The 17,077-nt window shown below is 45.8% G+C and overlaps 1 protein-coding gene across 1 annotated transcript; it reads left to right on the plus strand.

Moving 5' to 3' along the window:
• Positions 1 to 788: 788 nt before the first annotated feature.
• CBX7 (chromobox 7) lies at positions 789 to 16,704 on the plus strand. Its single transcript, XM_035127549.3, has 6 exons — positions 789 to 1,118; positions 3,400 to 3,443; positions 8,893 to 8,958; positions 10,303 to 10,369; positions 12,311 to 12,644; positions 16,227 to 16,704. The coding sequence occupies exons 1-6, from the start codon at positions 1,050 to 1,052 to the stop codon at positions 16,385 to 16,387; spliced, it is 741 nt and encodes a 246-aa protein (XP_034983440.1). The 5' UTR covers positions 789 to 1,049; the 3' UTR covers positions 16,388 to 16,704.
• Positions 16,705 to 17,077: the final 373 nt, after the last annotated feature.

Raw genomic sequence — 17,077 nt, forward strand, 5'->3', positions numbered from 1 at the left:
CAGGGGATGGTGTGTTGGGGGCGACGACGACGACTGGGACGGACACAACCCGGGGGCGATTGCGCTTCAGTAACCCTGGGACCCTCCCGGGTGCCGCCTTTGCTTGTGCGACGCATGCTTGCTCAGAGAAGTAAGCCCCACAGAATCTAGCGGTGGGGCAGGAACTTAGTTGGCTGCTTACAGCGAGTCAGTCCAGTATTGACTTAGCTGCGCGGTTCCCTCCAGGATCCGTCCCCGTTCTGCCTCGGAGATGCCGTGAATCGGAACCTGCGACCCGCTGTGTATAAAGCAAATGCTCTACCGCTGAGCAACGGCCTCTTTCCCCGCAGCTCGCGCCAAGGTAAGCGCAGAGGATCGCAGCCTCTGCCACGGGTGCGCGTACTGCATAAAAATGCTATTGCTCTCCAGGGTTCCCAGGCGCGCCGCCAGCTTTAAGCGCCGGTGCGCGCGAGTCTTCTCTCTCCCCCACTCACTCCACCTCCGGTATGTATCGCCCCATCTTTAACATATGCTTTTTTTGCTCGGCTCTTCTTTTCCCTGCCTGCAGGAAGGAAGCGTCGGAGAGGGACAGCTCGCTCGCGCGGGCGCGCCAAATAAAGGCCCGGGCGCCAAGGAGCTGGGACTTATCTCGCGCGCTCGGGCAGGTTACTTGTTGTGTGCGAGGAGGAGGAGGAGGAGCCGCCGCTCAATCAGGTCTGAGGCTGGCGCGGCTGCTCCTTCCGTGCGCTCGGTGCCTCGCTGACAGCCGGCGCTCGCGAGAAAAGGAGGGCGGGGGCGCTGCTCTCACTAGCGCGCGCCTGGGAAAATGTTGCGCAGGTTCTAAAATGGAACGTTAGCGGCGGCGTGCCTGAGCGAGCGCGCGAAGGGTGTGCGTGCGTCTCTATCTCTCTCTCTCTCCCCCCCCCCAGCCCCGCCGCGCGTGTGAGTGTGGAGTAAGTAAGCGCGAGAGCTGCAGCAACAGCAGCAAAATCAGGAGCCCGCGCCACGCAGAACTGAATCCGCGAGCAGCCGCCTTCGCTTCCTCCTCCTCCTCTCCGTCTTCTCCCTGTATGGAGCTTTCCGCTATCGGGGAGCAGGTGTTTGCGGTGGAAAGCATCAGGAAGAAGCGCATAAGGAAGGTGGGTTCTGCTGGCGTCTCCCCACTCGTGTTCTCCCCCCCCCCTTACCCCGGGCTGCAAACAGCGGTCAAATAGGTAGGAGGGAGGCACGCGGACCCCACTTTGATTTCTATTTCTAAGCCTTATCTATGTGACTGACTCCTAGGCAGGGGTCACAGAGGCTCCTTCTCGCCTAGGAGAAGCCTCTAGGAGTGGTGGTGCTATAAGTAACACCTCGGCATCGTATGCTTCCCACCCCGACGCCCCACATCTCATACGCATGCCACGGTGCGAGTAAGGGGGGCGTGGCGGCGGAGCGCCTCATTATCCTGCCGCCAGGGGGCGGCAGTGAAGCCCTTGTCACTCTCCCTCCCCTGAAGGCATGGCCATGGGTTGGCTGTCATGCTCCAGGCGAGGTTGTGTGGCAGTCCTGGTGATTGGCATGAATGGTTTCCACCGGTTGGGACCCCTTGCTGGAGGGTGAACACAGGGGGCACGACTTCGCCCAGTGTTGCTCTGCGTGTTTCTACTGGGAAGTAAATGCCATTGACTTCAAGGAGGCTTACTCCCGGGTCAGTGGCAAGTGTGCGTTTAGATTGCACACCCTTAGGCTCACTTTGGAACCTTACTTGCCCCCCATAGTAAAGTGGAGGTGTTGCAGTAGAAGGAGTTCTCCTGGAGGAGAAACATCCAACATGCCCGTTAGGTGTTAGCGGGTGTCACATTCTCAAAACCCCTACTCCTCAGTTTGAACCATTTCCTCCACTTCCCTCATTTCCACTCCTGTGGGAAGAGAAACAGGTTGGGTCTCCTGGAAGCCCTGCCAGCTTTAAATATATGGTGGTTGGCACCAAAGGCATGATTGAAACTTGAGATGGGCACTGGAACCTCTTGAGTGTTATTGCATGGACTTGATAATGTTCTTGTCAGAGCTCTGCCTTGTTGTTTAGGCCATTCATTTCAAGTGAGCGATTCACTGTATGCTTTATATGTCTTTTGGGGGTCTCTGTGCTATCAATTTCTTAAGGGCCGCTAGCTCAGCAACGGAAAATATGACTACCACCCATCTCTCTGTATGAAGGGCTTGCTCAACAACTTGGACATTGAGAGACTGTGAACATCTTGACATTTGGGTGACTTGGGGTCCAGTCCTAACATTACTTACTTGGGAGTAAGCCCCATTAAATTCAGAAGGACTTACTGTCCTACTGATTGCGCTGTTACTGTCCCTAGATGTATATTTTCACACCAGAGGGTTGGGAAGCTTGCCTTGACTTTTGCAAGTTAAGGCAACCCATTCTGGAAATGGAAATAGCATCATACTTAAAATTTATGATAATCATAGGTGGTGGGTCCCCCCCCCCATTTTTTGTCCTCCTGGTCTTATGCATCTTCACAATCCTTCCTAGAGGGGATGAGTTATGCATTTTGGAGACAACTGTCACAGGGCCAAAAAGAACCGTATCACATCATACTAGCTCAGAGCGCCTATAATAATCTCTGAATGCTGCTGATTGTTCGGTATTTATTTCCCCTGCCTTCCTTATCCATCCATGTATGGTAGGAAATGAAACCATCACTTTAGGGTTGGCTTGCTGATCATGCAGTAGAGGAACAAAACCTTCTGTATTAAATTGACAGGTAGGCTTGCATCCTTTATTGTGGGTCAATGAGGATGTGTAAACAGGGTGGGGTGGGAAATGATACCTCCCCTAGCAGCTGCCTGGATAGGTCTCCCTGAGACATTGAGAGCCATTCTTGTAGCCCAGCCACATGCTCCATTTCCATTCATTTTTATAAGATTAGACCATCTAGAAGATGGCATGTGATCCATCATATTATAGAATGCTGTAAGTAGAGAGCTTGCGTGCCAAGAGAGAGGTATTTCGTAGGAGAGGGAATGAGAAGAGCAAGGCAGACAGATATCGAGCAAGCAATGCAGCAGGATCCTTCAGAATTTTTTTTAAAAGGATATTTTTCTTCCCAATTCTTAAGCATTCCTTCTTAATTGCGTGTATATGCTTTGATTCGTCTTTCTGTTGGGTCTCTGTATATGCTTTCTAGCTGATCATTCTGCAAGAAGACCCTCTTGAAAAAGGGCCATTGCTTAGGTCTGCATGGCAAACCTACCTAGGGATGTAGCTCAGTGAGGAGATGCTGAAATTTCCAATGTGAGGAAATGGACAAGTTGAAATTTGTGAAGGGGTTTATTATGGTTCACATCCTGCCAACCCAATTTACTTTACTTTTTTCAGTTATTGATTTTGTTTTTTCCCTTTTGTCTCTCCTTTCCCTCCCATAGGGTAAAGTGGAATATCTTGTGAAATGGAAAGGATGGCCCCCCAAGTAAGTGCTGGGGTATATTTGTAAAGCTGCATTTGTGTTAATTATCTGTCCTCTGTGTTTTGTTTCTCGTTGGCCCCATTTCCAAAAGGAACATCATTCTTCCCTTACTTCCCTTCCTGGCCCTACTTAACCAAGAGTTCTAATTTATTGAACATTTTCTTCAAATGCGTATCCTTGGAGTGGTGATGGAAACAGTTCAATTAGCAGGTGGCTCCTTTTCCTCTGGAACCCTAAAGATACCTTGAACTTAAGTCTTCTAAAAAAAGAAATCGCAGGAGTAGTCCCAAGGAAATAGTTGCCCTTCACGTGTTTGCTCCAACTCCAGTAGAGTAACGGCAGAACAGTAAACAGGGGTACACAAACGTTGGCTTAGCACCGAGCCGAGCCATTATTTGTGGCCGGTAGCAATCTCCCCTTCTCTGCAGCATTCTCTAGTGCGAACAGAGGACTTGGGAGAGGGGCACAGTCACCTCTTATATGGGGGGGGGCAGTATGAAGAAGAGAAGGAGCTCTGCTTTTTCACCTGATTGAAAACTGCAGTGAAAATAAGGCTCCTCATTATAGCTGCAAAATACTGCAAAATATCTTTACAGTGCTGCTGTCCAGAGCATGCTGCTATCAGTGCATTTGCCCCTGATCCTCCTGAGTGGGTTTGTGGATACCTGACAATAAACTTCCAGTGAGGTATTAACATGCATTTGGCTGCATAATGCTCCCCTCACCCCTCCTTTTGAATGAGGCAGTACCTGCCGCTGGTTATTTCTTTCAGAGGTGTTTCCACCAAGGGATATCGCTTAAACAGCTGCAAGTTTGATGCCTGGTGATTATTGCTAGTTCATGCCTCCCCAGAGGAAACTGCATTGCAATAGGGAGGCATCTTCTTTCTTCTACCCGTGTGGGATTATAGTGCGGGCAGAGTAGTATCTTGCATATTTTAATGCAGGGGTATGTGGGGACTGAAGCCCTCCAACATGTTGTTCGGACTCCGGCTCCCAGCATGGCCAGTGATGGTGGAAGTTGTAGTTCAGCAGCATCCAGAGGGTCACAGCCCCACCCCCACCCCTGTTTTAATGAAATAATTGAGAAGGGGCTAAGTGCCTGTTCATGTCGGATGCAATCCAGAAGTTGCAATTTAACAACTTGCAAGAATATAGGCGCTCTGCAAAAACAGAGCAGAGCGTATCCACCTTCCTGCTCGCTCTGAGCTCTGTGTAGCCACAGCAAAAATTAAATAAATTCCTTTTTGGACTGGGAAGAGAGATGTGTTCTGTCTTCCATATTAGCAATGTGTGCTGTTGCTGACAACATGGTGTTGTCAAGCTCATTAGCTAAACACTTCCCCCAAGATGGCTTCAAATTAGAGTTTGGCTGGATTTATTCGTTAGTCACATCGTATTTAAGGGGAAAGGAGTATGCTATTGCTGTTTCCTAATCCATGGTGATTTTCCAGTATTTTTCAGTGGCACTCTTTAAGTTCCACGTAGCAGTCTTCCACTGCTCTATCTCCCCCCCACCCTCAAGCTCCAAAGTGAAACAAACCCTCAAATAAAGGATATGATGAGCTCATAGCTTTTCTTAGGACTGAAAAAAATAAGGGCTTCTTAGACCCACCAATAAATGAACAAACCATTCTGAAGATTGACTGATAAGTTCTTTTAAGAACACGGAGGTCATAGCTGTGCTTAAAATACGGCTACAAATATTTTTTGTTCGTTTTCTTGATTGCCACTGGATATGTTATAAACAACGGGCAATGTACAGCAGCAGCACCCCAATCTCTGCATCCGTTTACTCCTTACCCCTTCCCAGTTTTGGCTTGGAAAAAAGCAGGCAAATGGTTATGGTTCAAACTGTCTGGCCTCTCTCCTCCCCAGCCTTTTCCCTGCTCATGCTCTCTTCTTTTGCTCCTGATTTTCTGTATGCCTTTTCCAAACAATTTTTTTTAATAATAATAAAAAAAATGGCCTGCATGCCCCACCCATAGGAGCTCAGAGCCAGGGATTTGAAGGGTTATGGCTCTGAGTCAGCTGCAAGCTTGTTTACAACTTGGGTTTGAAAGGGGTGGGGGGGGGGAGGAAGGCAATCATGTGACTTGTATTTCCCAGAATGCGTGGTCTGCAGTTCTGCTGCAGTCTGGCCTGCCCCCCTCTCTCTCTCTGTGTGTGTGTCTACGTGTGCCGAGCTGCAATGTTTTTCTATACTGTATGCAGTGTTTTCTCACTGCAGTCAAGCAAGAAGCTGAACTGCAGAGGAATGGGCAACACCCATAGGACATTTTTAAACAGATCTAATACATTCCCCATCCGTTACTCTTCTTCTCTCCCCCCCCCCCAAACGCTTGCCAGAACAAATGGCAAAATTCCGTGCAGCAAGGAGGTAGAAAGCAAGCGAGCAAAACATTTTCTCAGCTCACGTTTTTATTTTTCTGGTTTGGTAACTTTTTTTGGTCGTACAGCAGGCTGGAGCAAAGATGGCATGGGCAGAGGAAGAGCTCTTACTGGGAGGTAGAGGTTGGCTAATGATGAGGACTGAATAAGAATTAATGAAAACAGAGCTGGCGATGTAAGCTATTTATAACCTTGCCCTTCCCCTGAGAGCTGGATGTGAGAGACATCTTCTGAAGTAAATGTATTGACTTATTTAACATCACACCTCATTCCCTAAAGCCTCAGGGCAGGTAAAAAAAAAAAAGCCTGCTGCAAGGCAGGCGTGTGGGAGTCAGCTGCTGGGTTTTTTCCATTTCACATTGCAGGAGAAATCAAGGCTGAGCAATTTATTTATTTAAAATATATATATATCCTGCTTTTCAGCTTGGCAAGAAAAAAGCTGTGATAACTTGGAGAGATGGGAATTTGCCTAAGGGTGCCCAGAAAGTCATTTCCTGAGTTAGGATTAAAGCTGAGATCCTCTCAGGTCCTGATCCTACGCTGCCTCTGAGGTTCATCTTCTAATCTTTCCTCTTTGACAGGTCACCAGAATGGAAGGGTTTTTGTATTTATTTGTTTACTGCTGCAGAAAGATAATCTCATTATTATTATTTTAGAAAAGTAAACATGGAGACAACCTACATAAAATCTTCTGTTGCAATCCCACTAACCTGGTTTGTGCATCAGTGCACACCATAAACTGTGGCTTGTTCCAAATATGCCTGCTGTGCTCTTCCTTGCTTGTCCTGGAGAGAAATGAGCCACGATCCATGGCTTAGCACCAGGTTTGAACAAGGGATCATGCTTTGTTTCTCCCCAGTACAAGCAGGGAGGAGCAGCTGTGTGCAGTTGGCTTGTGAGAAATGAATAATAATAATTTATTATTTATACCCCGCCCATCTGGCTGGGTTTCCCCAGCCACTCTGGGCGGCTTCCAACAAAATATTAAAATACAATAGTCTGTTAAACATTAAAAGCTTCCCTAAAAAGGGTTCACGTGTAGGTGCTGCAACTGTGTGTCTATGGGTGGGATTCAACTAAGTTCTACTCAAGTAGACCCAACTGAAATGAATGGACATGTCCAAGTTAAGTCCATTCATTTCCATAGGTCTACTTTCAGAGTCAAACTTAATTGACTGCTATCCTGTCTGTGCATATTATATATACAGTTTTTCTTTAAAGCATAACCCCTGTTTGCAGGATGTTTTTCATACCAAATGAAATATAAATAGCTGCCGTTTCATCATGCATCTCTGCATAGACTTTTTTTCCTTTCCACCATGCAGTCATAAATCTGCTACCGGCTTACAAGATAACATGGGGTGGCTAAGTTACCAAAGCTACCTCCAATTATTTGCTATAAGCACTTTAGAAGCTATTAACACATTCCCCACCTCTTCCCTCTCTTATCTTTTTTTTTTTTACACATTTTGTGTATCATTTAGAAGAAATTATACCTGTGGCATAAACAGCAGCTCTTCTCTAACTGTTTTCAAAATAACTTTTATTACTGAAGATTTTTCACCTCCCTAATGTGTTAAAAACTTGACACCATCAACATCTGCAACATCCTCTCCTCTTGCAATCACACCGGCCTGGTTCTGCACATCGCAGTGAGCCATAAACATCTATTAGCATTGCTGTACTATAGTACAGGCCAGTGATATATAATTACATATATAATAAAATATAATTAATTCTCTGATGGCATCAAGGCTAGATTACAGTAATGCCCTGTACATGGAGCTGGTATGTTTGGAAGCATCCACTGGCCCAGAATACATTGCTAAGAAGTTGGTGATAGTGAGCCACTTGAAGTACCGTATATTCCGGTGTATAAGACGACTGGGCATATAAGATGACCCCCCCAACTTTTCCAGTTAAAATACAGAGTTTGGGATACACTCACTGTATAAGAAATACGACCCGGCGTACAGGACGACCCCTGACTTTTGAGAAGATTTTCCTGGGTTAAAAAGCAGTCTTATACGCAGGAATATACTGTATACTGTAGAATCTGTAGTGTCTTCATAGAAACTGTAATGTCTTATAGTTTGAGCACAATTCAACAGGCTGGCTTTGATTTATTTATTTTTTAATTGCCATTAAAGCAATATGGGTTAGGCCAGGGTATCTTAAGGATAGCCTTCTCCCAAATGTCTACCTGACCTGGGCATCTAAATCATCTTCAGAGGACCATTCTATGTATGTATCCACCACAGGAGATGTGGTCACAGTGTTTGTTTGTTTTTTCTTTCATTCATTCTCTTTTCCCTGCCATCTTCCTGCCTGCCTGAAGCCTATGATGATGCTTTTCTGGGGGGGGGGTCTTTTGCCCCCCCCTCCCCCAGATTTCCTGGTTGGAATTTGTTCCTCTTCCCCGCTGGGTGGCTTTGTATTGTATTTTGTGTTGGTTTTTAAGTTTTATGCCACCTTCTGGAACCATAGTTGATTGACAGGAAGCGTAAAAATACTTCTAAAGTACCATGTGTTCAGAGATCAGTTTCTGAATTCTTTAAAAAATAAAAGCTTTAATGAATCATACTTCACAGCTCTAAAGTCATTAACTACGCAGGCAAGAAACACTGTAGCATCTCCAAATCTAGTAGCCTAGTAAGATCCTGCCATTGAAAGAATAAGCCGGTGAAATGCACAGGGTTCTGCATAGGAAACGTTTTGTGGGAATCCGGTTTTCTGTTGGCTGCAACAGGCAGATTTAAGACTGAGGAGACTATAGTTGAAGAACAGAGAGTTTATGATCCCCTTTTTTCAAAGAAGGTTTGTCACTTATTTGATCCATTCCATGTGCGGAAGTAGAAGGGTATGGTATACATTTTATTTTAAGAATTTATTGGCAGAACCCTTGGGTGGGAAATGCAAATACTTTATTATTCAGCTGTTAAGTGGATTGTAGTCTCCAGTTGATAAGGGGGAAAGTGCTAGAACTTTGACAGTGCTAGCGACACCCTACTTGACCAGAAGCCATTTGATGGTTTTCTCTTGACTGACATTTTCCCTCTTAGATACAGCACATGGGAGCCAGAGGATCACATTCTTGACCCTCGCCTGGTGATGGCTTATGAAGAGAAGTAAGAATATTTCCTTTTTATTTTGGGGGAGAGGTTAAAACAAGAGGCCTTGCATCAAAGAGATCTAGCATGGTCAGGTTGGCTAGAGAGTTTCTCTCTTCCGCTTTCAAGGCAAGGAGAGCTAATAATTAAGCTCTTTATTCTGAAAGAGCAGACACCCGGCTGAACTGAGGCTTCTGTGCTATGGCTCAATTACCTGAGAGCACCCCAGTGCGAAGAGTTCCCAGAATACGCTGCAGCCTCTTCACCTGCCCAACAATAAGACAAATGACAATATTCCTAGCTGCCTGGACTACATGTTACTAGGAAAATAAATATGTGCCACCAACCCATGTTGGATAGATGTATGGCAGCAGCCGCCATGTGTCTTCCCATAATGTGAAGTTAGGGTCTAAAATATCAGTATGTTACCTAGCCCAATGGGAATTACCATTGGTTGCATTAGCGCATAACACTAAGCTGAAAATCCTGAGTTGCTAAAGCAGGGTATGCACAAGCTACGTGTGAATGTACTCAGCCCCTTTCCTTTCACTCCCACCCTTTGAACCGGCAAGAAAACAAGGCAGGCTATAGCAGTTAACCAGAGCTTCCTGTTGTGTGTGAACCACAAAACTACGCTTAATGGTTTCAAAGAAACCAGCAGCGTAAGCCGGCTTTAGACTGTGATATCCATCACATAGGGTTTTGTGTCTGCTTGTGTGCTCGCATGCACCGAACTGCCGATCCCAGTTGTTGCTTGTATAGCTGCTTCTTCTTCTTCTTCTTTGGCAATCACTCGTAGATGAGTAAGATTGTCTTCCATAAACACGATTTTAACAATGGGTCCGTAAGTGACTGTGGAGGCCAATTCTGGATCCACACGTCCTTCCACAGCGGGGACATTGGTTTCCAGGCGGGAGTTGATCACGGTGTGGATTTGCCAAGCGTGCCTTCCTCTTAACACGTTTCTCCCTTGCGTCCTGAGATTGAGTTTCTTCAAAGCCCATGAAACCTTTAGTAAAGGCTGTTCTCCAACTGGAGCGCTCGCAGGCCAGTGTTCCCCAGTTGTCAGTGTTTATACTACATTTTTTAAGATTTGCCTTGAGACAGTCTTTAAACCTCTTTTGTTGTATAGCAGGTAGGTATTGACTCTGTTAAGCATTACTGAATTAGGTTGTGGGGGGAAAGAACAGCTCCAACTACCAACCAAGCCAAATGAAAGTTCCCCCCTTCTCCACTACGATTTGTATTTGAACAAGGAACAGCTCTGTGATATGCCTTAAATAACCTGGATCGACAAGTGGCCTTGTTGGTGCTCTTGCTGTGTTAACAAATGGAATTGCTAGGTATCTTCTGTCTCATCAGGGAAGAGAAAGATCGCGCCTCAGGTTACAGGAAGAGAGGCCCTAAACCAAAACGTCTCTTGCTGCAGGTAAGGGCCCAAGTTTGTTGAATTACACTGTTCGTTCTTAAGCCCCAGCATTGCTGTACCAACTGAGCTATCCACTACATGCATGTATATATTTTTAAGTACTTCTACATTTATTTTGAAAATATATGCCCTGCTTGTCCCTCCACAAAGGAGTTGCTCAAAGCAGCTGACAGAAAAAGAAAAGAAGCAAACGTAACAAGAAAAAACACAAAGTTCATCCCCAACCACCAAGGCCAATACAATCAGAGCAATTAATGTCAAATCATGGTTCTGTTTTTTTTAAATATATTTTTATTAATTTTCCAATTAAAACCAATTATATCACATTATTTCAAATTATACACATATATATATCAATCAAACCGAATGTTATGCCAAATCATCTAGAGAATTTTTTATTTGGGTTCCCATGCTTCAAGAAATTGGGGATTCCTCGCAACCGTCCACTGCCGTCTTTTTTCTAAAGTTCAAATCGTCCTCCAAGTTCATAATAATCCAGATCTTCCCCTTACAGTCACATAGATGTTTTCCACTTTCAACCGATTGTTTCCCAGCTGCTGAGATAAATATCAAACAAGGTTTCACAGATGTTCTTTCTCCTGTGTGGGTTAATCAGTCCAGCCTCCCCATAAATCTTCTTAGTCTGGAGCTCCCTGTTGCGTCGAAGCAGCGCCATCTTAAAAAGCTCAAATCACTTTCGTTTTCTCTCATAGCCATGAAGATTAACGATCTTTATAAAATTTACAGCTTTTCCAGGCAGAAGACCCAAACATCAAACCATAAACTCTTGGTAAATTAATGGATCTCCTTGCCCTATAGCTGAACTTAGCTTCAGGTCGCTGCTCCAATTCAAAGTGCGTCACAGCTCATAAATCCTCCGAACGCGTCCAGGACTCCTTCCGTCCGACTAGGGGGGGGGGGCTTTTCTCATCGGCAACTCCACATCTTTAAAAAATATGCTCAGTAACAACAGTTTATAAAGTTCAACTCACACAGTCTTTTGCTTCTCTTTCACTCCAAACAAGCCAGGACATCGCGTCTGGGAAGGTACGAAGTAACTCATATGAAGAAAAATAAAAAAAAACTCAATTCCCTTATCGCTCCGTCCCCATCAATCCTTCTTCCAGATGATATACAGCCTTTGACTCCTCTCCCTCAGCAGCATAAATTTCTCAGCAGTAAACAGCGCTTCTTCCCCTCCTTCTGAAGTATGTCCATAGATTTAAGCCTAATTATCTTCTTTAACCATGGAAATCCCCGCCATGCAGATTAGCGTCCGGGAGTCCTGGCCCTCGTAAGTGCTTTTCAGCCCAAGCTCCCCCCACTCCATAAACAGTCGGAGTGGGTCTGGGGGCATCGCGGGCCAGCGGCCCCTCTCCGTAACCCCCGGAGAGGGTAGGGGGTTGCCATTTACTCCCCTAGCAACCGCCAAATTCCTTACGAAGGTCAGAGGGATGGAAAACAGGTCCGCCATTCCTGCCGGCGGAAACCGGAACCCTGGTCAAATGGTTCTGAACACAGCTCACCGGCTCCAAATCTTGAAGCTTTGATTAAAACAAGACACTTTTCCTTAAAATGTAAGAATTACTGCATATACAGAATTGTATGCAGAATTACTGCATATACAGAATTACTGCATTTTCAGGCAAAGTTAACCTACTGATCTCTAATTTGGCTTAACCTTTCCCATCAGAAAGATGCACTGCACAGTATCGTGTGTTCAAAGCAATGCTTAATGTGTTGTGCTCATGTTGATCATTCTCCATTACAGTTTTTTTGCTTCCATGTAAATAATTATTGTGTGTGTGTGTGTACACATATATAATAAGGTGAAGAGCATATTGAGCTAGTTCTTCGAGGATGTTATGGTTCTGTGGCTACAGGTGTTCATAGAAATACAGGGGCATTTGCAGAATTGTGATTTCTTTTCTCTGTTTGCAGAGGCTGTATAGCATGGACCTGCGAAGCGCACACAAAGGGAAAGAGAAACTCTGCTTTTCTCTTTCACGGAGGTTTGGGGGAGGAAACAGCCTAGCCAAGGGAGGGCAGACTGAGCTGCCCGAGAAGAATGGAGCAACTGTCTTGCCCTTCCCGCTTCGGAAGCAGAGCAAGAACCAGAAGTACCTGCGCCTTTCCAGGAAGAAGTTCACCCGCATGGCGAGCCTGGAGAATCGGAACCGTCGGCGGGAGTTCTTCCTGAAGGAGCCAGTGGCGTTGGAGGAGAGGCAGACCCCCAGCAACTGGGATGAGGCCACGCAGCCTGCCAGCAAAGAGGGTAAGCGCTGGCAACACCCCCAGCTACGTAGAGCCCATCTCATCTCACTTCCTTGGGCATCCAGGTTTCTCTCTTAACGGTTGCACACTGTGCATGCCATTTGGGGCTAACCCTTTATTTGCCAGCTACCCCTGCAGGTTGACCTGAAGGGGGAAATCTCAGATCTAGGATTGTTCCCAGCTAAGTCCTACTTGGAGCAGACCTCTTGAAACCAATGGGCTTATGTTAGTCAAGTCCATTGATTCCAGCTGCGTGTGGCTTAGATGGAGACAACCCTGAGTGTTTGGTTAGTAGGCACTCTGAATCTGATCACCACTTGACACTTTTCAGTGGCGCTCATTTCCATGCCGTTTCTTCACTAGTCTGGGCAGACCAGCAGGATCTGTGCAGGCAGCACTGCCGCTCTCCTGCCAAAACAGCAACTGTAGATTGAAATCCCCACAACAGGAAGCGCTTAATGTCATCCTTCCAGCTTGGTGTTCTGCAAGGGTTCTTAATGACAGCTGGCCTGTAAATGCGCTTCTTGTCGGGGTTCTTACTGTGGGTGACCATCACAGAAGAAGAAGCCGCCATGTTGGTAGAGAAGTTTCTCCCCACCTCCCTCTGGTCTCTTGGGTGTATATCTGTGCTACATATTTAAAGTGGTTTAAGAGTTATTTCCTGAAAACCTTGGGAATTGTAGCTCAGGGGAGGGCTAGTGGGTATTGCAAAGGATATCTAACAGAGATCAATCTGTACTGGGGGTAGCTAATTTTTTGTGGTGGACTTGTAGCAAACCCTTCAAGAACCATGTGCTGAAGTTGCTTCAGGCCCAAAAAATTACAGTGGTCCCTTGGTTCTCAAACTTAATCCGTTCCTGGAGTCCGTTCAACTCCCGAAACCGTTCGAAAACCAAGGCGCAGCTTCCAGTTGGCTGCAGGAGCTTCCAAAAAACGTTTGCAAACTGGAACACTTCCGGCTTTGTGGCGTTTGGGAGCCAAAACGTACGAGTACCAAGGCGTTCAAGAACTATGGTACGACTGTCTTTGGAAGGAGCCAGGTCTGGTTTTGGGGTTGGTGGTCCTTCCCCGGTTTACACACCCTCAGCTGAACCATATCAATTGGGCTTCACGAAGGAAAGCCTAGATTGGTATAAAATGCATATAAACTTCCTAGTGTATATAGGAAGTCTCTTTTTAAGTAGAGGAACACTTTCTGTGTTGGAGAGCTTTTTCACACACATGCATTGCTTGGAGGGCTAAGTGGTACTGTTGAAACCCAGTGTGCCATCCTCACCAAGATGTTTGTATGGACCCCATCGTTTGAGGGGGGGGGGATGTTCCTGTGGAAAACTGGATCATGTGCCAAGAAAGCTGCATTGTACAACTTGCATATATGCAAATGAAGCAAATTTGCTTCACTAAAAATAACTTATTTTACAACTGCTAGTCAAGGAGCTTTGCCCAACCAAGAAGGACTTTAAAGTCAAGTGCATGTAAATTGTGGCTTCTAAAGTTCCAGCAGGCATTGTCTGTAGATGGTAAAGCCTACCTTTGCAACCTTTAAGCTTGGAAAACGTACTTTAGAAAAAACTTTAAAAGTGAAAATGTAGGGACCTTACTAATTTATTATGTGTGAGTTTGGTATGGAAGTTTGTTCCTATATGTTTAGTTCTAGATAGTCTCTCATACCTTTGCTATTTTATTTGGCATCTGTTATTATACTTTGTTATGTTTCATTAGAAATAAATATGGAGGGAGGGAGTACTTGGGGTGTGAGGCAGGGCTAGTGAAAGAGTGTGGCCTGGGGGCAGTTTCAAGAGCTGCATTTGGCCCCCTTGGCCTGCGGTTCCCCACAGTGACAGGCGGGGAAAGCAAAAGATAATCGCTGGAGGTAGAAATGCTGCCAAAACCATGGTTGCAGTTCAGAAAATACCCTTCTGTAATTGTTACTTGACCTCTGACTTTAGATCTTTATATGGTTTCCTATAGGGTTTTGTGTACGATGGTTGTAAACCGCTCTGATTTTTTTAAATAAAAAAATGAATAGTGGTATATGAATATCCTAATAAGTAAAACAGGCATCTGACAGGAGTGTCCATCTGTGTTGATATTTGCACTTTTTGCACAGTTGGTTTGGAAAGAGCAAAGTGGGGTTTAGATTATTTGCAGCTGCAAGCCAAGATGTCGACTAGTTCTTCTCAAGTCCCAATAACACAATATGGCTGCTGCATTTTGTTGGGTACTTTGGAGCCTTCCATTGTAGCTTTCATTGTGAAGCCCCTTGAGGTGTAGCTGACAAATTCTACTAGAGAAATGTAAACCTTATTTTTTTTATTCTCCCTTCAACGTGAGCACACATGTGGAATCCCGGGTAGTGTCGGGGAGAAATGGATCCTTTCTCAGGTGAGAGTAGACACACCTCAGATATCTGAGAGAGATGCCAGGAATACCCAGTTAAAGGGCCCACTTTCCATTCCCAGGTGGGACAGGAGGGTGCAGAACAGGTAAATAAGAGAAGATGGAGGCCTCCCTCCCCTCTCCATGTATCTCTTTTGGCGTGGGGGTGGGATTATTGCTGCTGCTTTCTTATGTATAAGGTCCAAAATGAGAAGTCTAAGAAGCGGGCCCCTCATTGTCAGCTGTTGATGAGGGCCATATGAGTACGGTAAATAAATGTGTTTTGAAACTCCTATGAAGGAGAGGAAATGTAAACTCCCACGAGACAATTAAAAGGAAATCCATTTTGAGGGATTTGGAAAGCACAGCATCCGCTCTGTGGCGAATTCTCCTTTTTCATATAACAAGCACCTGGAAAATATCTCCTTGGTTTGTTGCACAGCGTAAACCCAATACCAAACTATATCCCTTTTAAGTGAGAGGATTCGCTTAGTGCAGAGGTTTTCAACCGTTTTGGGTCCACGACTCCCTTGCCCAATTACCGCCTTTCTGCAGCACCCCTGTGGGGCTCAGGAGCCCAGTTTTGTCACCCCTTGCATGCAAAGCTGAGCGCCCTTTCTCGAACACCCTCCCTTGTGGAGTGTTCCCTCAGCCTCCTCTCCTTGGGAGTCCTGCAGGCAGCCACCCCAGGTCCCAGAGCTGCCATAAAGAGAGGTGCCTCCTTGCCCTGCCCCACAGGGGCATGTGAAGCACCCCCTGGCCAGCCCCAGAGGGACCATTCACCTGGGGAGCTTGTTGCCAGAGCTGCTGCCACAAACATCTGTGCAAGCTTTTGGGAGGCAGAGGGCATCAGAGGAAGGGAGGGAAGGGAATAGGGGCAGAGGCCATTGTTGCCCGTGGCATCCCTGACCATCATTCAAGGAACCCCAGGGTGCCATGGCAGACTGGTTGAAAACCAGTGGCTTAGTGCATAAGCAGGTGGGGGCAGGTCTCAATCCTATAGCCTGTAAAGTGGGTTTGAGGTGGTTTGCATAGGCCACATATTTATTGGTCTGTGTCTGTGTGTTTGCTCCACCCCCCCCCATTTGCGTCAGTTCGTAGCTGGCCAGCCTGTTCCATGAGGACAAGATTGTTGATTCCTATTGGTCTCCCGTTTCCCCCTCCCTCTCACATGCTGTTCTCTTTCCTCATTCCTCTTCCACAGTGAGCTCCATTGAGGCAGCAGAAGGCAATCTTTCCTGGAGCCCCGCCCTGCCGCCAAATGAAGTGACAGTGACGGACATCACAGCAAACTCCATTACCGTGACTTTCAGAGAAGCACAAATGGCAGAGGGCTTCTTCCGAGACAGGAGCATCCCGTTCTGAATCTGCATTTTTCTATTATTATTCTTATTTCATCGTTTTTCTTTTCTTCATGCTTGGGAGATTTCTGTTTCTTTTTCGTTTTGTTTTTCATGTGTGTGTGTGTGTGTTTTCCCAACCCACTGCCGTGCTCCCAATCAGATTTTTCTAGGGTGGGTGGATTTAATTATATTATTTAACAAGCAAAATCCGGAAAATTTCCTTCACAAATGTTTACAGAGGATTTTGGTTTTATTTTGACTGTTGATCTCACTGGCTCTCTCTTTCTCTTTTTCCCTTACTCCCCTTTCAAATAAGCAAAAAAAGAAAAAAAAGAAAAAGGCAATGTGGGGGTGCCTATACATTTCCCCCCCTCCTCATTTGTTATAAAGACACAGAGAGAGCATATAGATATTATGTGTTGTTGCTTTGTCCATTTGGGAAGTGGAAGCTCTTTTCACTGGCAAAGACATTTATTCATAGTGCATTCTGGAAAAATGCCCGTTCCTTATATCAATTATAGCATATCTGCAATCGAAGGAAGGACCGGGTGAATGTTCAGAAAAGTGGGAGATGCCAAATACAAATTTCCCCGTATTCTTCAGATTTTACTTCATCACTTCCCAGTGGTGTCTGTGAAAAGCAGTGGTCCCCCTCCTTTGGGTGGCTGAGTTCCCATGTTTGATGCTTCCGCCCTTCTCTGTACTGTACAAG

This window comes from Zootoca vivipara, chromosome 9, assembly GCF_965207765.1.
Source record: "Zootoca vivipara chromosome 9, rZooViv2.hap1.1, whole genome shotgun sequence".
NCBI classification, from domain to species: domain Eukaryota; kingdom Metazoa; phylum Chordata; class Lepidosauria; order Squamata; family Lacertidae; genus Zootoca; species Zootoca vivipara.